General features: G+C 35.2%; 1 protein-coding gene across 9 annotated transcripts in view; it reads left to right on the top strand.

Annotated features, from left to right (window-relative positions):
- The window catches only part of LRBA (LPS responsive beige-like anchor protein), a 705,137-nt gene that overhangs the window by 172,803 nt on the left and 506,420 nt on the right, over positions 1-25,914 (top strand). For all 9 annotated transcript variants that reach the window (XM_070504873.1, XM_070504881.1, XM_070504880.1 and 6 more), the window contains exons 23-30: positions 284-1,348; positions 2,292-2,470; positions 3,338-3,491; positions 3,893-4,073; positions 6,795-6,922; positions 7,449-7,556; positions 11,323-11,482; positions 14,319-14,745. In XM_070504873.1, the coding sequence (XP_070360974.1) occupies positions 284-1,348; positions 2,292-2,470; positions 3,338-3,491; positions 3,893-4,073; positions 6,795-6,922; positions 7,449-7,556; positions 11,323-11,482; positions 14,319-14,745 (2,402 nt within the window). The remainder of the gene's footprint in view (positions 1-283; positions 1,349-2,291; positions 2,471-3,337; positions 3,492-3,892; positions 4,074-6,794; positions 6,923-7,448; positions 7,557-11,322; positions 11,483-14,318; positions 14,746-25,914) is intronic.

Here is a 25,914-nt window from a genome sequence, read left to right as displayed (position 1 = left end):
CCTATTCATCTTTAAGAATAGGCTAAATAACTATGTTATTGTGGTTTGATGCCATTCTACCTGTTAGCATTAAGATTAGCTATAATTTTTCTTGACTACTTGGAGTTTTGGGATTGACTTACTTGTTATTTATCATTTTATAAGATAAGGATATTATAGGAAAATTGTGTTGTTGCATTATATAAACCATGTATTTGAAAAATTGCTAAATATTTTTATGTTCTGTATGCTCTTTTTTATTTTTTTTTGGCGTATTTTGACTGATTGTATATTTTTCATCTAGGTCACTTTTGAAATACACAAAGAAAACCTTGCCAATATATTTAGGGAACACCAGGGAAAAGTTGATGAAGAAGTAGGGCAATGTTCTTCAAGTCCAATTCAGTCAATCTCTGGCATTAGCAGAGATGTTAGTGTTTCAGTAGCATCCCAGCAATCAGATACGAAGGACTCTTCTATGTCTCCTCATATCACCACAAATAGGGATGAAAAGTCAGGTATTGAGAAGACAAGTTCAGTAGGATCTGCATCCAACATTGAACTGGAAACTCATAATACATCTAATGAAGAAGAGAAAACTGCGCAAGAAAATCAGGAGTTACTGGATGAAGTCCCTTTAGAAGAAACATTGATAAATGACACAATTAATGCAGGAGATGTAGAAGTATCTTCTGACATTATTGAAGCTGTGACCGTTTCCTCTAATTCTTTTAAAACAACTAGCAAAGATATAATGACTGTCAGTGAAATAACTGCTTCCATAAGCTCTCCTTCAGAAGAGGATGCTTTGGAGGTGCCAGAATTCTTGGATAAGTCTGTAGTAGAGGAAGAAGATGATGATGATTATGTGGAACTGAAGGTGGATAGTAGTCCTACTGAGGAAGCCAGTCTATCCACAGAGCTCCAAGATAATAGTTTGTCTCCACCTGCATCTGAAGCCAGTGGAAGACTGGACATGTTTAGTAATGACTGCAAATTAATATTTCAAGAGGAAGAACCTGTAAGTAAGGGGCAAACTGATACTGAAACTCAAGATTCTGAAGATTCTGTGATCTTGACTATGACAGCATCAGGGTCTTCAGCTACCTCGTCAGATGCTACTGCTTCTCACACAACTGTACAATCAGACATTGGTCAGGTGCTAGAGGAAGGGAAGGAAACAACTAACTTTGCTAGAGAAACCAAATTAACTAGTGAGTCTCATGCGAATATCTTCGAGTCTCCTACTACTTCTGAGCAGAGGATTGCTAAATTGGATGTTTCCAGTGTTGCTACAGATACTGAGAAACTGGAATTGAAGGCCAGTTCAAACACAGAAGCATCTCGACCTCATCAACCTGTGCTTGAGGTGATTTTATTTATTGTCTTCTTGAAGTGTATTTGCATTGAGCTAAAATAGAGCACTGTATCTACTTACGTTTAATTTTATTTTGGAATTGGTTCATATCCTATGTGCAATTACATAAATGCAATAAGTGTAAAGATTGTATTTTTTATCTTTAGCACAGGGTTGGCTTTTAGTATGAGTTCATTAAATGGCAGCTTTCATTATTGTTCACCAGAATTTGCCAGAATATCACCAAAAATTACTACTTTCAAGTTTCAGGATTGGCATAATTTTAGATTATAAAGCAAACATTGGAAACGCTTACCTTTTGCCTTTATTTGATAACCCAGTCATAGTTAGCACATTGGGGCTACCTTCCTGTAGAACCACATGCCAGTGTATAACTTTATATACAAAATATGTGGCTTAAAATTGTTCCATGAAGTCTGTTTACTTTGTGAGGTCTAGAGGCACAGCTTTCTCCTTTACTGTATCTCAGTGATTGATGAGACAGTGTTTGGTTGTGTATTGTCATTTCCCACTTCATTCAACACTTATCTCTCTCCCTCCTTCCTATTTTGTTGGTTTATTCTTCATTCTATTGCCTTTATTTTTGTTTACTCTTAATTTTAACCAATTTATAATCCAGATACTGCCTTTCTTTCATGCTGATATTCAAAACTGGAATTCTTGATTCCTTTATAAAATGCTACCTTAGTGTGTGGTAATACTAACATGGTTCCAAGCTAATTACTCTTCAATTGTAGTAGTGTAGCATTTTTGATAACTTTGCTTTAAATTTATTAAACTATTAATGTTATTACTCATTAATAATTTTTCTCTGATTTGGTTCCTTAGTATCTTAAAATGTATTTGTTAGATGAATTGCACAGAAGCTATTAAATTATTTATCAGTGCCTTCCTTTGAAGTAGAACTTTACTCTTTTTTATTTTTCTGTGTTAGATGTCAAGGCAACAGGAGCAGCCAGGGCAAGGAATACCACCAGATGCAGTTAATGGACAAAGGAGGGACTCTAGATCTACTATCTTTCGTATTCCTGAGTTCAGATGGTCTCAAATGCATCAGCGTTTGCTCACTGATCTATTATTTTCAATAGAAACAGATATACAGATGTGGAGAAGGTTTGTCTATATGTTTATTATAGAAGATATGTATAAACCTTAGTCTTTGTTGCAAAGAAATTTATATAGTTAACATTTTGCAATTATTTTCAGACATGTGGTTAAAAGGTAGAATATAAATTATATCTATGGTAGGGTTTTATTGAGTTAACTTTTATTCTCCATTATAAAAATGAGCTACTCTGTCTGGATTACAAAAACTTGAAAATCAGAGATTTTCCTTTTAAAAAATTTGTTGAAGATTTCCTATAGCATATTTTTATAACATGTAATTCACCTGAAGGTAGGTCTATGAAGTGAGTTTATTATTAGAAGAACTAAAAAAAAATTGGGATTTAAGTATTATTAACATCCAATTCTCCAATGTATTTTTAGTATAAAAAAACTATATATTTCAGATTATCCTACATTGTATGATTTGTGATTTTAAAAGTGCCTAACTTGTTTATTGTTATTTGTATACTACTCTTACTCTATTTAAAAGCATTTTATGGCATTATCTAAGAAAATATTAGTAGAAAGTTCATTTTTATAGCACATTTAGGACCATTTACCTCTTAATTTTTGCCACATGACTTCTCAGTTTTGTTCCCAGTTAAGGGTAATTTAGTTCAACTTTTTATATCAAGTGTAAGATGAATAGTATTTATGTTTCAGCACTGAAAAAGGGTGTGGATAGTAACTGCTGATATGGAATGGTCTGCATCTTCTGAGAAAGAATACACCCTCAAAATGCCTGCTGCATCATTGTCTTTCCTCAGCTTTCAAGATGAAGCAAAAGCACCTTCTTATCCTCCCTCCCCTCAAGTAGGCAAACTGTGATTTCCTTTCTGTAGCTTTATCAGTAAACATTTTATCTTTGGACAGCCATTCAACAAAGACAGTTATGGACTTCGTGAATAGCAGTGATAATGTCATCTTTGTACACAACACAATTCATCTCATCTCTCAAGTGATGGACAATATGGTCATGGCTTGTGGGGGTATACTGCCATTGCTTTCAGCAGCTACATCGGCTACAGTAAGGACTTAACTACTATATAAAATTGATGTGAAAACATGACTGTTATGCATCTTTATTGATTAAAACTTGAATGTGGTGGTTACTATGCATCATAGGTGCTGTAAATCAAAAGCAACAGGATCTTTTATAATTACCCGAAAGGACCTTAGAATCTGTTCCAGGAATGAAAGGACTGAAATGAATGTGGATTTCTCAGGCATGAGTCAGATAGATTGATGGTGTTCCACCTGTGTGCTTTCATTGCCTTTTTAAAAGATGAAATGATAAGGAAATCACTTTGTTGAACTAGATTTCTGAAAGTCTGGCTTTTTGTAAAATTTAGAAATTTGGGGAGATATCTAATAAAATTATATTTTCATCAGAATGTAGATATAAATGTCAAACTTTATTTCTTACAGCATGAGCTGGAGAATATTGAACCTACTCAAGGCCTTTCAATAGAAGCCTCTGTGACATTCTTGCAGAGGTTAATCAGCCTTGTGGATGTGCTTATATTTGCAAGTTCTCTTGGCTTTACTGAAATTGAAGCTGAAAAAAATATGTCTTCTGGAGGAATTTTGCGGCAGTGTCTCCGACTGGGTGAGCTGTTAAAACACGTTGGTTAGGAATTTATTTAAAAAATTTTCAGTAATCCAGACATATTAAATTGAAAATTATCTTTCTCTTGTTTGTGGAAAAATGTGTGGTAGGCAATTTGTCATATGCTGCTTTTAACCTCCAAAGAGTGCAGGACTATGTGTGTACTAAGCTATAGTAGTAGTTGTGAAGTTGGATAGAGGAAGGATGGACATGTTTTGAAAAATCTACTAAGTTGATTCTGATCAGCATTACCCCTCTTCTCCCAATCTATTTTTGCTCTAAAGTAATGCTTCTCAAATTTTAAGATGATTCATACACATGAACCACCAGAGGATCTTATTAAAATGCAGACTAGATTATATGAGTCTTGGATGAGGCTTAAAATTCTTTCTAATAAATCCCAGGTCATGTTGATACTGCTTCTTTTACAAACATACTTGAGTAGCAGGGTTCTAGACTAGCATCTTTCAAGTACAGCCTTTATCCAAAAGAACTATGGTAATTTGTTAAAGCAGTTATGAAATTATTAAATCTCTATTCTTCTCCTGGAGGCAGTTCTTCCTTAGGTAAAAGTTAAAATACATAAAAAGAATTTTTAGTGTTATCTGGGCTTCCTTAGGTGAAGCAAAAAAAAACCTTTTTCCTATGAAGAAGGTTTCCTGTATCTAGTTGTAAATATTGAGACTTTGTTAATGATTTGCTTATTAAGTGGAGAGAAGTAGGTGGAGAGAGGGGGACCAAGAAATGGAAGCAGAACCATTAGGAACCATGGCCACGTGCAGACAGATAAGAAATAAACCACCTAGGAAAATGTAACATCAGTGGAAAATCTAACGAAATATTTTACCATTTTTAGCAAAAATATCTGTTATATAAACTGAGATGTACTTAGACTTTTTTGGTACCACGATGATTTTTACTTAAAATGACATTCAAAGTACTCTTAAATTTAGGATGCTCTAAAAATCTTGGTATAGCAATTTTTAGAAAGTTTGAAAGTTTTAATTAAAAGAGATCTAAATGGTGAGCATAAGAAACAAAAGCTATCGTTTATTGATACTGTCATTTGTCATTACTTTTGATTTTTACGAGTCAGCATTTTCTTCCTTTTATTCGTGAGGAAATTTGAGATCAGAGAGATTAGGAAACGTTGAAAATCCAAAAGCTGTAATGAAGTTGATGAAGTTGGAATTTGAATATAGTTCGTTTAATTAGTGTTTCTGCTTTTTCTCTTATGGTATACTTCCTTAAACTTTCTGTTAGCGATATCATTAAAATATTTAGACTCCATTGCTTTTGTATATGCCATTTTTTAAACCTTCCCATTTTCCTACAAAGAACACTTTTCTAGAATTAAAAGTACAATGCTACACTAGAAATGCTATATGTACTCAAGAAGTGTTAGATTCAGAAGCTAGGGAAATACGCTATCTCCCTCATTTTCATAGCAGTAGAAGAAAATAAAGAGATAATTCAATCTAGGCAACACCATCTCTTCTTATATATGAAATGAGACTCAGAAAGTGACTTGTCCAAGATCACTTAATTGATTATGGTAAGCTTGGTAAACAGTCCGAATGTTTTGATCTCTGGTCTCCTGAGAAAGTAGGATGGCAACAATAAGAGTAACCTTTACTACTGAGGCTGATTGACACTAGGAAATCCAGTGTGGTTTTTAACTTTATAATGGAGACCCAAACTCGATTTTATACAACCTGTGGCAAAAGTAGGATGAAAGGTATTTTCCTGGGCCCGATTCCAAATTTGACAGAGTTGTAGTCCACATTCTCCCTCCCTCACTTTGTCCCTTCCTTCCTTTTTTCCAACTCTTGTTGCTCTCTTTTGGCTCCGTTCTGAATACTTTGCTTTCTCAATTCTGTGTGTGCTGGCCCCATGATAGTCTGGTGTACTTAAAGTCCCCACTTAAGTTTGCTCTTTTGTTCCTCATTTGCCCTCCCACTCTTGTTCAGTTCAGATACCTTGAGTGTTACTGATTTGATTGGGAATTGAGATGATTACATGATATCAAGCAATGCATAGTTAATTGTGCATTACCTGATTTGTCATTTAAGATTCAAAATTAATTTCTAAATAACCCAAGTAACTGCCTGATTGGTGAGACATTTACAGAGGTAATTTTGGATATATTAATCACAATCTCTTTTCTGTCTCCCACCTTTTAAAGAGTTTTAATGAAAGTCAGTAAAAGGTAGACCATATAAATATTCCCTACAAATGCTATATCCTCTATCAGCCTCTATTAATATCATGCTGTAATGATAAATTGTAAGGAAAACACACAAGTTTCCAGTTTATTTTACTTTAATGAAAGTAATAGAAAGTTTATTATCCTAGTCTAATTCATGGCAATGTGATTTGCTTTCTATTTTGTTTACCTTTCTTTCAATTCTTTTCTTCTCTCTCTTTTCCAGAATAAAAGATAGTTCCAATTAGCATAGGTGAGATCTAAGAAACAGTAGCCTATTTATTAAGATTCCTGAATGTTTCTCTTTTAGCAGTGGGCCCTATCAGAGTAGCTAACAAGGTCAGAAAACAATCAGTAGGTGATGAAACCCAGGGACCTTTTAGAATTTGCTGAAGGTAATGTGTTTCAAATAAAATCTTATGTAAATCCTATTGTGGAGGTGATTTTTATCAGTTCCATAATCTTAAATATAATTTTCTCTTCTTGCCCAATCATTTCCTTAAAATAAATTACAGTGTGTGCCGTGGCAGTAAGGAATTGCTTAGAGTGTCAACAGCATTTACAACTGAAAACTAAAGGAGATACAGCAAAAGGCCAGAAAACAATGCACGGCCTGATTCCCATGGGGAAATCTGCAGCAAAGGTAAGCTTACAGAAGAATTAATTAAATAAAAAAACATACTCTTACTTTATGATTAAGATCTTAAATTTATTTATACATTTCAATACAAAGTTAAATGAATCTGACAGAGGTCTTAAAATAGTTGTTTTAGTCTGTGGATATAACGTTCAAATATTTCTGTTTAAATATACAGTAAAGATTTGCTTATACTTAATCTTGTCTGCTTTTCCAAATGTTTACTTTTCTTGTGTCTGTGATACCTTTTCCTTGAAATATGTCAATCTGTATTTCATGTACTTGGTGAGTTAGCATGCAGTTTGTTTTTCCTTCATGATTCCCTGCTCAACCCCCCACCTCTATCCTAGCACCCCCAAAAAAAGAAGAGAGAGAGAAGTAGGAAAAATAAACTGGGAAAAACAAGCTGGAGTCTACTTTTTCTGGTTCTTGGAATACTGTGTTTACTTTTTTTTATATATTTGTGTTATGTGTGTGTGTGTGTGTATATATATATATATATATATATATGTATGTTTTTTGTCTTAAATAGAGTCCAGTGGACATTGTAACTGGTGGTATATCTCCAGTAAGAGATTTCGACAGGCTCCTACAAGACATGGATATTAATCGGCTTAGGGCAGTTGTCTTCAGAGACATAGTAAGTTACAGTATTTCTTTCAGATACTCAGATACTTTCAGATACTTAACTAGTATATATTTCTTCCTAGGCCCAAAGTAGTGAGAGTGAAAACTCTTTGTGATATAAAATAGCTGAGTGGAGATAAGAAGACCTAGAAACCAGTTCTCTTGACAATGGTTTTAGAATCTTAGAATATCGGCAAGTATTGGTTATACAAATGGAGCTAATATATCAGCGTAATAATACTAATAAGAATAACACATTATTACATAGTAAGTACCGTAAGTGCTTCATATGTATTCAAGTCCGACAACTTTTTGAGTTGTGTATTTTTGTAGTTCTCGTTTTATAAATGAGGAATCTGAGGCACAGAGAGCTTGAGTAACTTGTTCAAGCTAATGGAGCTCATAAATGACAGGATTCAAACCCAGCAGTCTTAACTCCAGAGTCTGTGCTCTGAAAGTGATGAAATGTTCAAGTTCTGAATGTCCTGTTATTTTACTGAATATTGGATATTTTTCCTCCAAGGAATATAAATATGATATAAAGGTTCATGATGAAATGTTGTGTGTGGTGTTTTAAATCTTTTAAAGATGAAAAACAGTTTTGTTTTAGCCGATTCTGATATTAATATGGGTGAGTTTCATGTAGAAATTGTAAAGTCATATAAGAAAGTACAAAGATGAGAATAAAAATCATTTGTAATCCTATTCATCAGGATTTGGAGTATTATCATTAGTTAATATTTATTAAAGACTTCGTGTTAAGTACTAGATGCTCTATATTACATCGAGGTTTTTTATAAACTTTATAACTTCAATTTTTAATTTCACCTCTTCTTTCTCTAGTATTTCAGTCCTCTCTTGAGTTCTTCACTAAGTTCTATACATGTATACAATTTGTTAATAGTATAGTTAATAGTTATTAGATATAGTGTTTTTTTTTTTTTTGAGAAAGATTAGCCCTGAGCTAACTACTGCCAAACCTCCTCTTTTTGCTAAGGAAGACTGGCCCTGAGCTAACATCCATGCCCATCTTCCTCTACTTTACACATGGGACGCCTACTGCAGCATGGCTTTTGCCAAGCAGTGCCATGTCTGCACACAGGATCCGAACCGGTGACCCCGGGCCACTGAGAAGCGGAACGTGTGAACTTAGCTACTGTGCCACCGGGGTGGCCCCTAGATATAATTAATAGTTATTGAATACTTAACTGTGTATTAAGCAGAGAACTGGATGCTTTGTATGTATTATCTTATTTAATTCTCACAGTAATCCTTTGAGAAAGATAGCAGTATTGGGTTAAATAATCTGCTTAAGATCACACACGTAATAAGAGGTGTAAGTGGGTTTAAGGACCTGGGGAGTCTGATTCTTGAAACTTTGATCTTAACCATTAGGCTGTACTGCCTCCCTAGATCTCAGTTTTTTGCTTTTTGTTGGCTGTTATTATTCCTTTAATTAAGAAACCATCTGGGGCCGGCCTGGTGGCGCAGCGGTTAAGTGCGCATGTTCTGCTTCAGTGGCCCGGGGTTCACTGCTTTGGATCCCGGGTGTGGACATGGCACCGTTTGGCATGCTGTGCTGTGGTAGGCATCTCACATATAACGTAAAGCAAGATGGGCACGGATGTTAGCTCAGGGCCAGTCTTCCTCAGCGAAAGAGGAGGATTGGCAGCAGTTAGCTCAGGGCTAATCTTCCTCAAAAATAAATAAATAAATAAATAAATAAGAAACCATCAGTTTTTGTTTTTTCGGAACCCACTGACTGTGGTTCATTTTGGGACCAAGTGTTACTGCTTCCTTCTCTCCCCATTCTCTTTTCTTGAGCAGGTGTTGAGTCTGTTCCCCTATAACTTTGTACTTCCTAGAATGATTTTTAAAAATCTAGAATAGATGATATAATTCTTTTGCTTTAAAAGTTCTCTCATGAGTTCCCATACCACTTAAAATGAAAGCAAAACTCCTCACCCTGGCTCCATATGATTTGGCTCTTTGGAACTTTCTAACAAGTTATTCAATCGTGATATTTGGGCAGAAAATCTTAATATCTCCTATGTCTATCATGTCATTTCTGAAAGTAACAAATAATTTTAATTTTTTGTAGTAATAAAAGTTATATATTCACCTTAGGAGATTTCTAGAAAAGAGAAAAGACACTATATTACGCCAAACTACATCACAGAACCTTTTCTAGCATAAGCAAACTTTAATGAAAAAAGAAATGACATAAGATTGGGGATATAAAAAAATTATTACCGTGAGGTTAAGGCCTAAGGTTTTTTATCACTCTAATCTGAGTTCAGATTTGCTTTTTCACTTGCTACATGCCCTTAGGTAAAAATTACTTCTCTAGGCCTCATCTTGTTCAAATGGGTTAATGGATGTATATGAAGTATATAGCACAGTGCCTGATTCACAGTAAGTATTCAGTACATGACAACTACAATTGAAAACATTTATTTCAGGAGTAAGGACTTAAACATAGGATCTATGGGATATTTTTTATTTGGGCAGAAATCAGGTGTACACTATAAACTTCATACTGTGGTTAGTAAACTTTGAACATATTAATGGACTAAATAAGGATTTAAATAGGCATGAATAATTTACAAGAGATTAAGAATTTGAGACCAAGTGAGTTATTTGCCTGCCTTTTTACTGTTAATATTGTTAGCAGCAGTTACTATAATAGAAGGCAGAGTTGTATGGGAGAGGAACACAGATGTGTCTAGAGAAAAGGGATGGTTAATAAAAAAGGAAAAACGTACATTTATCTTTTGCATCAAGACTAATAAGGTCTTACACATGTACCTAAAAAGTACCATAGATGCCTGTCAGATTACAAATGCGTTTAATAATTGTATCAAGTGGATATGTTCAGGTAGAGCCCGATATCTCATGTTTTCCCTGAAATTGATTGTGTCCAAAACTTTTAGCATTAGTTAATTATTAACTTTTAGTTTAATTAGTACCATTAGTTTCCATTTATTTATCTGATAGGCAACAATGTTCTTTGTTTTCTTTATCCTAAATTTTTCTGCTATTTGAGGTACCTTTAGTTTTCAGGATTGAATGGACAAGTTTGAGTTTTTCCTTTAATTTAATTAAGTTAAAACCTGTTTTGAAAAGTTACCAGAATAGTGATGTGTGCAGGGTCCCTTGGAAGATGAGGAATTTGACTAGATGAAGAGGTCATTGATATACAGATATGTATAGGTGATCTGTAGAACTAGGATGAAGCCTGGACCTCTTCTAGAGGTCACTCTAGTTTGTTCTTTTCATTCTGGCAGACAGCATATTTTCAATACTGGACACTTGGTTGTTTGTAATATTTAAAATACTCTTGAGAATTCCTTTGACATCCTGTTCTCTCTCTCATAACCTTACTTCTCTTGAATGTTTGTTTTTAGGAAAACTTTATTGTAATTTTTTAACATATTTTAATTCCTATGATTAGAAGTAAAAATAGTTAATCATATATAATGATAGTTGCTATTTGATTAATCTTATAAAGTATATTAGGACATATCTCTTCAGATTGAGTTATTTAATTTTAAAAAATGAGTCAACTTCTCTCTTTCCACGTTTCACCATCATAAAACCTCTCATTTACAGGCATTTTTCTGAGAGTCTTTGCCTAATCTTTCAAGTGAATTTATTATTATTTTCTGCACACTTTGAAAGATTTTTGAACGTTTTGTATTTAAATACTGTCATGTAAAATAAGATGAAAGCATGTTATTTAATAGTGGCATGATCAACTACTTTTATTTTTTCCCCAGGAGGATAGCAAACAAGCTCAGTTTTTAGCCCTGGCAGTTGTATACTTTATCTCTGTTCTTATGGTTTCAAAGTACAGAGATATTTTGGAACCCCAGAATGAAAGGCGTAGCCAGTCATTGAAGGAAACTGGTAATGAAAGTGGGAATTTATCACTCCCTGGTAAGTTTCCATATTTTATTCCCTGGCATCCAAAGTTCAAGTAAAAAGTCACCTACTTATAATAGTCAAAATATTAATTCTGGAATTTAAATCCATTTATGTATAAAGTGAGCACATACATTTATTTTAATTAATAACTAAATATTTTAATTTAAGTACCATGTAGTTAATTGTAATTGGGAGATGATTTCTGTTCTTTACATGAGCTATGTTATTAAAAAGTAAGTGAGAAAATGTTATGTTTTACAAATAAAGTGTTAAACATTTTTGTTTACCTCAGCATTTGTTGTGAAGAGTAACTCATATTTTCTTATAAGAAAGAGATTTGTTAATAAGTCACTGTAATAACTAGAGTTATAGAAGTAACTGCCAGTTATAGGTTTATAGTTACAGAAGCAGCGATTGCAATTATAGAAGTAGCTGCCACCCAGCAGAGGCAGTTTATTTATTCATTGAATATTCATTCAGTAACTACTAGGTACTTAGGTATATTCATGAACAAAAGAGAAAAAAAATCTGTCCTCATGGAGCTTGTATTCTAGTGAGGGGAAATAGAAAATAAGTACATGTAATAAATGAGTTGTATTGTTTTTCGGAAGGTGGTAAGTACTAAGAAAAAAAATGAACAGGGAAAAATATCGTGAATGACCAGGAGAAATGGGGTGTAGATTTTCACCCGAAGGAAAATGGGGGAATTATTAGCGGGTTTTGAGTACAGAAGGTATAATTGACTTATGTTTTTAAAAATAACATTGAGGATTCTGTGTTGAGAATACCCTAAGGACAAGGAAAACCAATATTTTAGTTGTGTGCTGCTATGCAACACATTACCTTGAAACTTCGTAGCTAAAACCACAGCTATTTTAGTCTTGTTGTCATGATTCTGTGAATTCGATTTGGACAGGGAGTAGTGGGAACGATTCATCACTGCTCCAGATGATGTTTGCTGGAGCTGGAAAGTCTGAGACAGCTTTTCTATGCAAGTGTCTGATGCTTTAGCTCGGATGATTCCAGGAGCTGGGGCTGCCTGACTGCAATGGCTCAGCTGGGGTTATATGTCTGGGGCCTTGATACTTGTTTTCAGCTGAGTTCCTTGGTTTTTCTCCATTAGTTTGGAGATCCTCTGTCTCTTCATATGGTCTCTCTGCATGTTCTCTCGAGCAAGCTAGCCAGATTGCTTACAGAGATGTTCAGGGATTCTGAGAATGCAGAAGCTGCCAGACTATCTTACAGCTTGGGCACAGAGCTGACTCAGTGCTACTTCTGCCTCATTCTATTGATTTAAGTAAGTCAGCCCCGGTCTAGATTGAAGGACTTCTCGAGGGGGTGAGTACAGGAGGCATGGGCCAATAGGATCATTAATCTAACAGTCTAACACAACCAGTTAGGAGGATATTGTAATAATCCAGGAAAGAGGTGATTTTGGGATGGACTAGGGTGGTAGCTGTAGAGCTAGTGAGCAGTAGTCAGATTCTGGATATAATTCGGTGGTACAGAAAACGGGATTTTAAAATATTAGGTGTGAATATGTGAAAGATGAAAGGTAGTCAAGAATGATTATAAGATGCAGTTGGATAGACTGAAGGTGAAACATTTTCTGGGCGAGATAAGAAATGCAGTTTTCAACATGTTGAGTTTGAGATGGCTTTTAGACATACAAGAGAAGATATAGAATAGGCAGTTATATATAATAATCTGAAATTTTTTTTGATGTAGTAGTATTTAAAACTTTGAGAGTGAATGAGACTCCTAAGGGAATAAATGTTGATAGAGAAGATGAAAGGACTAAGAACTGAGTTTTAAATCCCTGCAACTTAAGAAATCAGGGAGAAAAAGTAGCAAAGGAAATTAAGAAAGAACAACCAGTCAGGTAGTAGTTGAAAAACCAGAAGAGCGTGGTGTCCTGTAACCCAAATGAAGAAACTCTTATCAAGTTGGAGGGAATAATCAGTTGCTGCTGCTGTGTCAGTTGCTGTTAGGACTGAGAACTGACCGTTGGATTTAGCAAGACAGATTTTGGTGACCATTGGATTTAGCAGGATGGAACATTTTTGTTGGAATGGAGTGAACACCTGAATGGAGAGACTGAATGTCAAACAGACAGAAAAGGTGATGCTCTTTGTTGAGCTAGATTTTAAGGATCATTGAATTATTCATGCATATAGGAAGGCTAACACATTTTCTAGCAGTAGACACCATGTTTGAGGTAGAGGTCTTGGGATTACTTTCCAAAGAATTGGAAACGTATAAAAAAACAGAAGCCCGGAACATTGTTTCATGTTCAGCAGATTGCAAGTAATTTGGTGTTGTGAAGTATCATGTGTGAGAGCATGAGTAGCAGGAGATAAAGTTGTAAATGAGTAGTTATCTGGCATGTATTTATTGACCACTTACTACTGCCCAGGCATTCTTATAGGTGCTGGAGATGAAGTGTTAAACAAGATAAATTTCTTGCCATGATGAAGTTTACATTCTAGTAGATTTAATATTGAAGAGCCCTTTATTTTATCCTAAGGCTTTTGGACTTTTTTTTTGTAGGCCAATGGCTTTCAACCTTGTGTTGCTACCCATTGGTATGTCATGTTCAGTTTGGAGGGTTTTCTCAGGTATTTTGCTGTCATTACTTAATATTTTTGTTATTATTTTATTATACCATCATTTGATTATGGGTGCATTTACTCAGTACATTTTATAGATACGTAATTTATTTTTTTCTTTTAGAACATGCCATATACTTCATAATTTAAAACAGTAGATGGCTGTTAGGACTGAATGTACCCTTTTAAAATTGGTTCTAAATTTTTTTATTTGTACTTTTCTTCTGTTTCTGGGTAAGATGTAGAAAATGCACCTCCAGCATCAGTGGAAGAATCTGAAAGCACATCATCTACTCGAAGGAGGGACTCAGGCATTGGGGAAGAAACAGCGACTGGTTTAGGAAGCAATGTAGATGTTGCTCCTCCTGGAGCACCTCCAAGTGTCAGTGCAGGCCCAGATGCCATCAGTGAGGTGCTGTGCACTCTTTCTTTAGAAGTCAATAAATCTCAGGAAACCAAAAATGATAGAGGAAATGAGTTGGACAACAAGGCTGCACCATCAGTTCCAGTTTCAAAAAATGTCAACGTGAAGGACATTCTCCGAAGCTTGGTTAACATACCTGCAGATGGTGTCACAGTAGATCCTGCCCTTCTGCCACCAGCCTGCCTTGGAGCTCTTGGTGATCTATCTGTTGAGCAATCTGTGCAGTTCAGATCTTTTGACAGGTACGGTAAATAGTCTTTTGTTTAGGTATGCTTATGTTTATAAATTATAAAGTTTTGAAGGATAAATAGGGATTTAATTTAACTGTGCTGAATTTTGTAGTTTCAACATTAAAAAGGGATGTTTTGATCTGGTTTATAAAAGTTACAAGGATATTTTTATTGTATGGTTTGTAAACCATTTCAAAGTTTTATTTATCAACATACCAATACGATGATTTAAAAATAATTTTAATTTTGTGTTGGCAAGTTGTACGTTAAATAAATTTTTTTGTTTGTTAGAACTTAGAAATCACCTATACTTACAAATGGCTACTTTTCACTCCCTTGCTGTCAGTATGATGCCAGCCTTTTTAATGAAAGTGGCAATCTGTGGATTCCAACACACTTAGGAATTAAACAAGATGTTCAGAGCTTTGACAGCTTGAGAGAGCTGAGTATAGATTCCTGACTTTGTTGGTTCTGCTGCCCTAAGAAACCTTTTGCCAATTTTGCTTGAAAATTTTCTGTACATATTAAATTTTCTGAAATTCTACCTGTAAGACATGTATATTTTATAGTTATCAAACATATTAGTTTTTGAAAAATCAGTATATGTATTTTTAAAATAATTTTTGCTTTATAGTTTCTAAATTTGTTCTCATTATTATAAAGGCTTTACTGACATGTATCACATGGAAGCATTTATTTATATTTCTTCCTAAAAACTGTAGATGTTAATTTATTTGCATCTGTAGCATTGACTATTTGGATAATATTTGGTTACAAGACATGCTAAATCTAAACTGCCTCCATGCAATTAGTCAGTTGTTCTAACACCATTTATTAAAGTTACCATCTTATTCCTCTTGCTATCTTTTTTATTTTATTTTATTTTGTAGAGGTCAAAATAGTTTATAACATTGTGAAATTTCAGTTGTACATTATTATTTGTTAGTCACCATATAAATGTGTCCCTTTGCCCCTTATGCCCACCCCCCAACCTCCTTTCTCTCTGGTAACCACTAATCTGTTCTCTTTGTCCATATGTTAGTTTATCTTTCACAGAGGAGTAAAATCATACGGTGTTGGTCTTTGTCTGGCTTATTTCACTTAGCATAATACCCTCAAGGTCCATCCCATGTTGTTGCAAATGGGATGATTTGGTCTTTTTTATGGCTGAGTAGTATTCCATTGTGTGTGTGTGTGTGTGTGTGTGTGTGTGTGTGTGTGTGTGTATGTGTGTGTGTATGTATATATGCCATCACCAGTCTTCTTTATCCATTCATCAGTCTCTGGGCACTTGGATTGCTTCCATGTCTTGGCTCTTGTGAATAATGCTGCAATGAACATAGAGGTGCACAGGTCTCTTTGAATTGTTGATTTCAAGTTCTTTGGGTAAATACTCAGTAGTGGGATAGCGGGTCGTATGGTAGTTCTATTTTTAATTATTCTGAAATCTCCGTACTCTTTTCCATAGTGGCTGTACCAGTTTGCATGCCCACGAGCAGTGTATGAGGGTTCCCTTTTCTCCACACCCTCTCCAACATTTGTTGTTTTTTGTCTTAGTGATTATAGCCATTCTAACAGGTGTAAGGTGATATCTCAGTGTGGTTTTAATTTGCATTGCTCTGATGATTAGTGATGCTGAACATCTTTTCATGTGCCTGTTGGCCATCTTTGTATCTTCTTTGGAAGAATGTCTGTTCAGATCCTCTGCCCATTTTTTGATGGGGTTGTTTGCTTTTCTGTTGTTAGCTGTTTGAGTTCTTTATATATTTTGGAGATTAATATCTTGTCAGGTATATGATTTGCAAATATTTTCTCCCAGTTGGTAGATTGTCCTTTCATTTTGTTCCTGGTTTCCTTTGCTTTGCAGATGATCTTTAGTCTGAAGAAGTCCCATTTGTCTATTTTTTCTTTTGTTTCCCTTGCCAAAGTAGATATGGTATTTGAAAAGATCCTTTTAAGACCGATGTCAAATAATGTACTTCCTATATTTTCTTCTAGGAGTTTTATGGTTTCATGTCTTACCTTCAAATCTTTAATCCATTTTGAGTTAGTTTTTGTGTATGACAAAAGATAATGGTCTACTTTCATTCTTTTGCATGTGGCTGTCTGGTTTTCCCAGCACCATTTATTGAAGAGACTTTCCTTTCTCCATTATATATTCTTAATTCCTTTGTTGAAGATTAGCTGTCTGTAGATGTTTGGTTTTATTTCTGGGCTTTTGGTTCTGTTCCATTGATCTCTTTGTTTTTGTAGCAGTACTACGCTGTTTTGATTACTATAGCTTTGTAGTATATTTTGAAGTCATGGATTATGCTGCCTCCAGCTTTGTTCTTTTTTCTCAGGAATATTTTAGCTGTTTGGGATCTTTTGTTGCCCTATATGAAGTTTAGGATTCTTTGTTCTATTTCCATAAAGATTGTCATTGGATTCTGATTGGGATTGCATTGAATCTGTAGATTGCTTTAGGTAGTATGGACATTTTACTAAATTTATTTTTCCAATCCATATGCATGGAATATCTTTCCATTTCTTTATGTCATCATCGATTTCTTTCAATAGTGTCTTATAGTTTTCATTGTATGGGTCTCTCACCTCCTTGGTTAAATCTATTCTTAGATATTTTATTCTTTTTGTTGCAGTTATAAATAGGATTGTATTCTCGAGTTCTCTTTCAGGTAGTTTGTTATTAGAGTGTAGAAATGCAAAAGTTGGTTTTGTACCCTGCAACTTTGCTGTTGTTGTGATTTCTAATAGTTTTCCCATGGATTCTTTATAGTATTCTATATATTAAATCATGTTGTCTGCAAACAGCAAGAGTTTCATTTCTTCCTTGCCAATTTGGATACACTTTTATTTCTTTTTCTTGTCTAATTGCTCTGACCAAAACCTCCAGTACTATGTCGAATAAGAGTGGTGAGAGTGGGCACCCTTGTCTTGTTCTTCTTCTCAGAGGAATGCCTTTCAGTTTTTCCCTGTTGAGTATGATGTTGGCTGTGGGTTTGCCATATATGGCCTTTATTATGTTGAGGTTCTTTCCTTCTATACCCATTTTATTGAGAAGTTTTATCATAAATTGATTTGGATCTTGTCAAATGCTTTCTCTGCATCTGTTGAGATGATCATGTGGTTTTTATCCCTCATTTTTTAATGTGTGTATCACGTAGATTGATTTGTGCATGTTGAACCATCCTGCGTCCCTGGTACAAATCCCATTTTATCATGGTTTATGATCCTTCTTCTTCTTCTTCTTCTTTTTTTTTTGGTGAGGAAGATTGGCCCTAAGCTAACATCTGTTGCCAATCTCCCTCTTTGTTTTATTTTCTTCCCAAAGCCCCAGTACACAGTTGTATACCCTAGTTGTAAATCATTCTGGTTCTTCCATGTGGGTTGCTGCCACAGCATGGCTTGATGAGCAGTATGTAGGTCCATGCCCAGGATCTGAACCAGTGAACCTCAGGCTGCCGAAGCAGAGCATGTGGACTTAATCACTCGACCATGGAGTGGCTGGCCCTGTATGATCCTTTCAATGTATTGCTGTGTTCAGTTTACCAATATTTTCCTGAGCATTTTGCATCTATGTTCATCAGTGATATTGGCCTGTTATTTTCCTTCTTTGTGTTGTCCTTATCTAGCTTTGGGATCTGGATCATGTTGGCCTCAGAAAATGTGTTAGGGAGTGTTGCATCTTCAATATTTTGGAATAATTTGAGAAGGATAGGTATTAAATCTTCTTTAAATGTTTGGTAGAATTCTCCAGAGAAGCCATCTGGTCCTGGACTTTTATCTTTTGGGAGGTTTTTGATTACCATTTCAATCTCTTTACTTGTGATTGGTCTATTCAGATTCTGTATTTCTTCTTAATTCAGTTTTGGGAGGTTGTATGAATCTAAGAATTTATCCATTTCTTCTAGATTGTCCAATTTGTTTACATATAGTTTTTCATAATATTCTGTTATCATCCTTTGTATTTCTGTGGTGTCCATTGTAATTTCTCCTCATTCATTTCTAATTTTGTCTATTTGAGCCTTTTCTTTTTTTCTTACTGAGTTTGGCTAAGGGTTTGTCAATTTTGTTTATCTTCTCAAAGAATCTGTTTTTGGTTTCACTGATCCTTTCTACTGTATATTTGGTTACAATTTCATTTATTTCTTCTCTAATTTTTATCATTTCCTCCTTCTGGTGACTTTGGGTTTTGTTTGTTCTTCCTTTTCTAATTCTGTTAGGTGTAATTTAAGATTGCTTATTTGAGATTCTTCTTGTTTGTTAAGGTGGGTCTGTATTGCCATGAATTTCCCTCTTAGGGCCACTTTTGCTGCATCCCATATAAGCTGGTATGGTGTATTTTCATTTGTCTCCAGATATTTTTTAATTTCTTCTTTAGTTTCTTCAATGATCTCTTGGTTGTTCAGTAGCATGTTGTTTAGTCTCCACATATTTGTCACTTTCCCAGCTTTTTTCTTGCAGTTGATTTCTGGTTTCATAACAGTGTGCTCAGGAAAGATGCTTGCTATGATTTCAATCTTCTTAAATTTATTGAGGCTTACCTTGTTTGCTAGCATAACGTCTATCTTTGAGAATGTTTCCTGTGCACCTGAGAATTTATTCTGCTGTTTTTGGATGGAGTGTTCTATATATATATATCTGTTAAGTCTGTGCAGTCTAGTTTTTCATTTAATTATGTTATTTCCTTGTTGGCTTTCTGTCTGGATGATCTATCTGTTGATGTAAGTGGGGTGTTAAGGTCTCGTACTATTATTGTGTTGTTAATATTTCCTTTTAGGTTTGTTAATAGTTCATTTATATACTTTGGTGCTCCTGTGTTGGGTGTATATATATTTATAATTGTTATGTCTTCTTGGTGGAGTGTCCCTTTTATCATTATATACTGCCCCTCTTTGTCTCTCCTTACCTGTTTTGTCTTGAAGTGTATTTTGTCTGATATAATTTTGGCAACACCTGGTTTCTTTTGTTTGCCATTAGCTTAGAGTATCATCTTCCATCCCTTCACTCTGAGCCTGTGTTTGTCTTTGAGGCTGAGATGTGTTTCCTTGAGGCAGCATATTTTTGGGTCTTGTTTTTTAATCCATCTAGCCACTGTGTGTCTTTTGATTGGAGAATTCAAACCATTTACAGTTAGAGTCATTATTGGTATATAAGGTGTTAACGCTGCCATTTTATCACTTGTCTTCCAGTTCTATGTTTCACTTGTTTCTCATCCAGTGTACTTCAGACTGCCAATCCAGTTTGGTAGTTCTCTATGATGCTTTTCTCTTTATTTATCATGTGTGTCTCTTTTCTGATTATTTGTTTAGTGGTTACCATGAGGTTTGTATAAAACATCTCAGAAATGAGATAGTCCATTCTCTGATAGCTTCTTCTTTTCTTAGTCCAAGTAGGTTCCATCCCTTACCTCTCCCCCTTCTAAGTTATTGTTGTCTCAACTTACTCCGTTTTGTTTTGCGAGTCTGTGGTTAAAATGACAAGATTATAGTTATTTTTAATGTTTTCCTTCCCTTTATTTTTAGTTTTATAATTAAGTGTTAGCTAACCTGTTCTGATAGAGAGCTTCAATTTTCTGATTTTGTCTGCCTATTATCTCCTTGCTCAGGGCTTTGTAAACCATTTGTTTTCTTTCTTTTTATTTTGGTGAGGAAGATTGGTCCTGAGCTAACATCTGTTGCCAATCTTCCTCTTTTTGCTTGAGGATTATTGTCCCAGAGCTAACATCCATGCCAGTCCTCCTGTATTTTATATGTGGGATGCTGACACAGGATGGCTAGATGAGTGGTGTGTTGGTTGCACCTGGGATCCGAACCTGTGAATCCCAGGCTGCCAAATTGGAGTGCGTGAACTTAACCACTATGCCACTGGCCCAGCCCCAAACAATTTCTTTCTTTTTTCAAGTATGAGGACTTTTCTTGAGCATTTCTTGGCAGGGGGTGGGGAGTGTCCTGTGGTGATGAACTCCCTCATCCTTTCTTTGTCTGGGAATGTTTTTATTTCTCCATATCATATGTAAAGGATATTTTTGTTGGATAGAGTATTCTTGGCTGAAAGTTTTTGAATATATCTTTCTACTCTCTCCAGCCTGTAAGGTTTCTGCTGAGAACTCCACTGAAAGCCTGATAGGGGGTTCCTTTGAATCTTATTTTCTTCTGCCTTGGTACCCTTAATATTTTTTCTTTGTCATTGGCTTTTGCCAGTTTTACTACTGCCTTGGTGAAGGTCTTTTTACATTGATGAAAATTAGGAGTTCAATTCTACTTGGAATTCCAGCTCCTTTCCCAGGTTTGGGAAGCTCTCAGCTATTATTCCTTTGAACAAGCTTTCTGCTCCTTTTCCCCTCTCTTTACCCTCTTGAATAACTATACTCCTTATGTTGCATTTCCTAATTGAGTTGGATATTTTTCAGAGAATTTCTTCATTTCTTTTTAGTCTTAGTTCTTTCTCCTCCTGCATCTGACGCATTCCTTTATTTCTGTCCTTCACATTGCTAATTCTGTCCTCCATCATATCAGCTGTGTTATTCAAGGACTCCAGATTTTTCTTTATCTCACACGTTGTGTTTTTCATCTCCAGCATTTCAGATTGGTTTTTCTTTATAGTTTCAATCTCTTATGTGGAGAATTCGCTCTGTTCATTAATTTTTTTTCTTGATTTCATGGAACTGCTTCTCTTAATTTTCTTGTAACTCTTTGAGTTTTTTTTATGATAGCTATTTCAAATTCTCTGTCATTTAGATTGTAAATTTCTGTGCCTCCAGGATGGATTTCTGGGAGCTTGTCATTTTCCTTCTGGTCTGGAGTATTAATATACCTCCTCCTATTGTTTGCTGGGGTTGATTTGTATCTTTGCATATTGGTGGTAGCTGGTTACAGATTTGACCTCCCACCACTGCCAGGGTTGGGGGGCGGAGGAGCTTTATATTCTGAGCTTGCTGTTATCTGTGGCATCTGTGCCTGTCCTTTGGAATCTGTGCTGACAGGGCCTGTCTTCGATTGCTCTCTCACAGCTTCTGGTTTGCTAATGCATGTGCAGGCACCCAGGTGGAGGTCCCTTGCTCTTGCTGACTGGCTTAGCTGGTGTGCTGGCTGGGGGAATGGGTGCTTTCTTTCACTTGTGTGATCCAGAGCTCGTTCATGCTCTGCCTTCCTGGGTGCTGCCGTGACGAAGACACTCCCACAATAGGTTATCCTCCTCTGTGTGGAGCTTTCCCATGGCCTGGAGGCAATTTGGAGAGCAAAGGCATTCATGTGGAGAGCTCTCCCTCCCCACTCTCCTCTCAGAGCTGCGCACAGTCTCGCACTCTTCATCACTGCCAGGGAAGGAGAGGAGATCCCTTTACCTCCTTCCACTTCCTCCCAGTGGGTCCAGCACCTCCACCTTCAGACATTTGGCTGTGTGCGTCTCTCAGACATCTATTGTGTGAATGTCCTCTGTTGTTTTGTGAATGTCCTTTTCATTATACTTTAGAGGGAAGAGTCTAAGGGAACAACTCACTCCGCCATGATGCTGATGTCACTCCCAAAAAATCAATATTTCTATCTGGAAATAAACTCTAACTCATAGAATAGTTACCAGTTAAAAGAACTTTTATTTTTCCTGAGTCCTTTGAAAGGAAGTTGATAGAATACTCCATCCCCTTTGAATATTTTATTGTATGTTTTGTATATAACTACAATACATTCATCAAAATAAGGAAATTAACATTGATGTAATATTACCTTCTAATCTTCAAACAGCTTTCATGTTTCATGAATTGTGTCAATACTATTTATAGTAGAAAGATCCAGTTCAGACTTATGTGTTCTATTTTGTTGTATCTCTTTATTCTCCTTCAGTCTGTTCTTCCAGATTCTCTTCAGTCTGTTCTTTAGTCCTTCCTTGAATGTAATGATCTTAACACTTTAGAAGATGATAGCCCAGCTGTTTTATAGAATGTTCCTCAGTTTACAGTTTTCTACTATTTCCTCAGGATTGGATGCAAGTTAATACATCTTTGGCAGGAATATCACTATTGACACTATTTCTTCTTGTTGCACTCTAACAAGTGGCACATAGTTTTATTTCATTACTGATGTTCTTTCTGATCATTTATCAAAATGGTATTTTTCAGGTTTCTTCACTGTTAAGGTAGTCCTTGTAAAGAGGTACTGTATGAAACTCTTATCATCCTCATTAAATGAATTCAATTCATTCATTGTGTGGCCTTATGGTTTGCTATTTTGCTCAATGGGTTATAATCTGTTATTGTTCTTATCATTTATGTTAGTAGTCAAATTGTCTCTTATTTGGCCAGTGGGATTCCTTTCCAGTTGTCTTCTGTTTTGTTTTAACATATCCTCATCATAATTTATCTGTTTGGTGGTTGTTTATTCCTTTGTGTCTCCTGTTTTCTTTATTTCCTCTCATCTCCTAGTTTTCTACTTCAGACTTGCTGTAGATTGGCATATTAGACATTCAAGCAGGTTAAAATATTTATGATAATTAAGGTACTCTGAAACAACACAGGGAATATGAAGTTTTAATGGAGGATCTTTTTGTCATCATCCTGTGTCATCTCGTACCCTCTACCTCTCTTTAAAGGTTAAGTGAATGTCTTGGAGTGATGCGATTGACAGAGTCCAAATTCGAGATAAATACCGTATTGGTGTATCTTTAAAGTGACAGTGTAGTTATTGTGGCTGCTAGATTGAAATTTCTTTTCCTTTTTTTTTTAATAGACTTTATATTATTGGAATTAAAACCTTGACTCTAGAAATCAGACAAAACTGAGTTTGAATTCTGGCTTTATCACTTATTAGTGAATTTGAACAAGTCACCTCATCCGCCTTAAGCTCAATTTCCTTATCCTCAAATTGTGTAATATTATACAGCCATTAAAGAGAAGAAAAGCAGAACAATATGTATTGATGTGAAATTGTATTGAAGATATATTAATCTATAGCACTTAGCATGAAGAAATCACAATAAATGTCAACTTAGCTATCATATCTGACGAGACATTCAGTCACTGCTACTGTCTGTTGTGTGGATATATAAACACTTAAGTATCTGGAATACAAATACAGATAAAAAGATTATATTCCCAGTATATACATTTGATGCTAACAAATCAAAAAATTTCTAATCTGCTAGAAAGATTGACAAATGACAGGAACAGGTATTTCATATAAGAAGAGAAATACTGTTAATATGCGAATATGTAAGGATGGTTTACATCACTAATAAGGAAATAAATATTAAAATAACAGTGAGATAATTTCCTCTGATTAAATTGGCAGAGATTTAACAAATGATACCTAGTGTTAATGAGGGTATGAAGAAACATTTTTATATTGTTGACAGGGCATAGTGGCACAATTTTTTGAGAGAAAATTGGTGGTATTAATTAAAATTTAAAATATGTAAACTTAATTACACCTCTAGAAGTTTATGCAGAAGATACTTGCAAGAATAAAATGTTTTCTGCAAGAAGAATTTCATAATTAAGCTTATACCTATTGAGTTTTTACCCTGTAAATGTCTGCTTTAAATACATTTTTTGAATAGATAGATTGGTAGGTGGATAGATAGATACTTTTATTCTTACTTTACAGGTGAAGAAACTGAGGCACAGGACAATTAAGTAATTAGCTTAAGCTCTTATGCTTATAATTAGTCGAGCTAAGATTTGATGGCCCACTGACTGTAGACCCTGTAATTTGGCTGTGCTATGCAAACATAGTTGCCAATTATGAAGGATTAGTTACATGTGTTATTTTTTATACATATAGTAAATACTATGCAGCCATTAAAGAGAGAAAACAAAACACTATGTATTGATGTAAAATTGAAGATATATTATTAAATGAAAAAATAGTGTACAAAATAGTTTGGAATTTATAATCTTTAAAGATTTTATTTTTTCCTTTTTCTCCCCAAAGCCCCCCCGTACATAGTTGTGTATTCTTCGTTGTGGGTTCTTCTAGTTGTGGCATGTGGGACGCTGCCTCAGCGTGGTCTGACGAGCAGTGCCATGTCCGCGCCCAGGATTCGAACCAACGAAACACTGGGCCGCCCGCAGCGCAGCGCGCGAACTTAACCACTCGGCCACGGGGCCAGCCCCTGGAATTTATACTCTTTAAAAGAATATATGTTCATATGTTCCTCAAAAAGTATAAGTCAAACTGTTAATAAAAATGGCTATTTTTTGGGGGTGGGAAGAGGTGTAAATGTTGCTTTTTATCTCAGTTTTTATAATTGTTTAAATTTATATTAATCTTAGATTGACTAATCAGAAATATTTAAGTGAGGATAGATTTTTAAATTTAATATATCTTACTAATACTCAAAGAAATTTGTTTCCTTATAAATGCCTAAATTTATATTTTGGCATTTATTTCTTTTTAAATAGTGTAGAAATTCAATCTATGCCTCAGTGATGCCTTTACTTGTTAGGTTATGAACTCTGGAAACCATGTGTAGTAATACATTTTAAAGGGTTTATTGAAATAGAAAACAGAGGAATTTTGGTGATAGCATTTTTTAGGATTTTTTTGCAACTTACGTATCTGGTATGCATTTTACATACTGTCCGTGGCAAGCAAACGGCTCTGTTCTTTTCCCCTCTCTTTTTCTTAGCCAGAGACACCTTTTGAAAAACTTTCCATGCCGCTGTAGACCAGTGAAATATCTTTGGGAATTTCAAAGCATCCCTCTGATCATGTATTTATCTCTGGAATGCTTTGTCAGAAATCACAACTCTCTTCATATCTTAAGAATTATCAACTCCCAAGCAATAGCTGGAAAGTTTAGAGTAACAGCTACATGAGTAGAACCTTGCTGAAAGGCTGCCAGGTTGTGAGCCTTTGTGGATGGCAAGGTATTTGTGTTCATTCGCATGACAAAATTCTTGCTCTTATCTAATTTGAAGATCCTCTCTGGTGATTAGTGGATGCCAGGGATTTATCTTGATACAGTTCAAGGGCTTGCCTGGGGTTTCAACTGGATCCTTAGGGACTAAAGTGATAGGCTTGAAATGCTCTTTTCTCCTTTAGAAAACTATTTGTATGTTAACCAAAATAGCATTTATGTGAAAGTTTGTGACATTTGAAACTGATAGGATTCTGAAATGGAACTTCTGAACCTTAGTGATCTGGAAGACAATGTTGCTCTTTGTCTGTTGTTAATAAATAAAAA

Source organism: Equus asinus, chromosome 3 (assembly GCF_041296235.1).
Source record: "Equus asinus isolate D_3611 breed Donkey chromosome 3, EquAss-T2T_v2, whole genome shotgun sequence".
NCBI classification, from domain to species: domain Eukaryota; kingdom Metazoa; phylum Chordata; class Mammalia; order Perissodactyla; family Equidae; genus Equus; species Equus asinus.
This window is presented reverse-complemented; position numbering and strand designations above follow the sequence as displayed.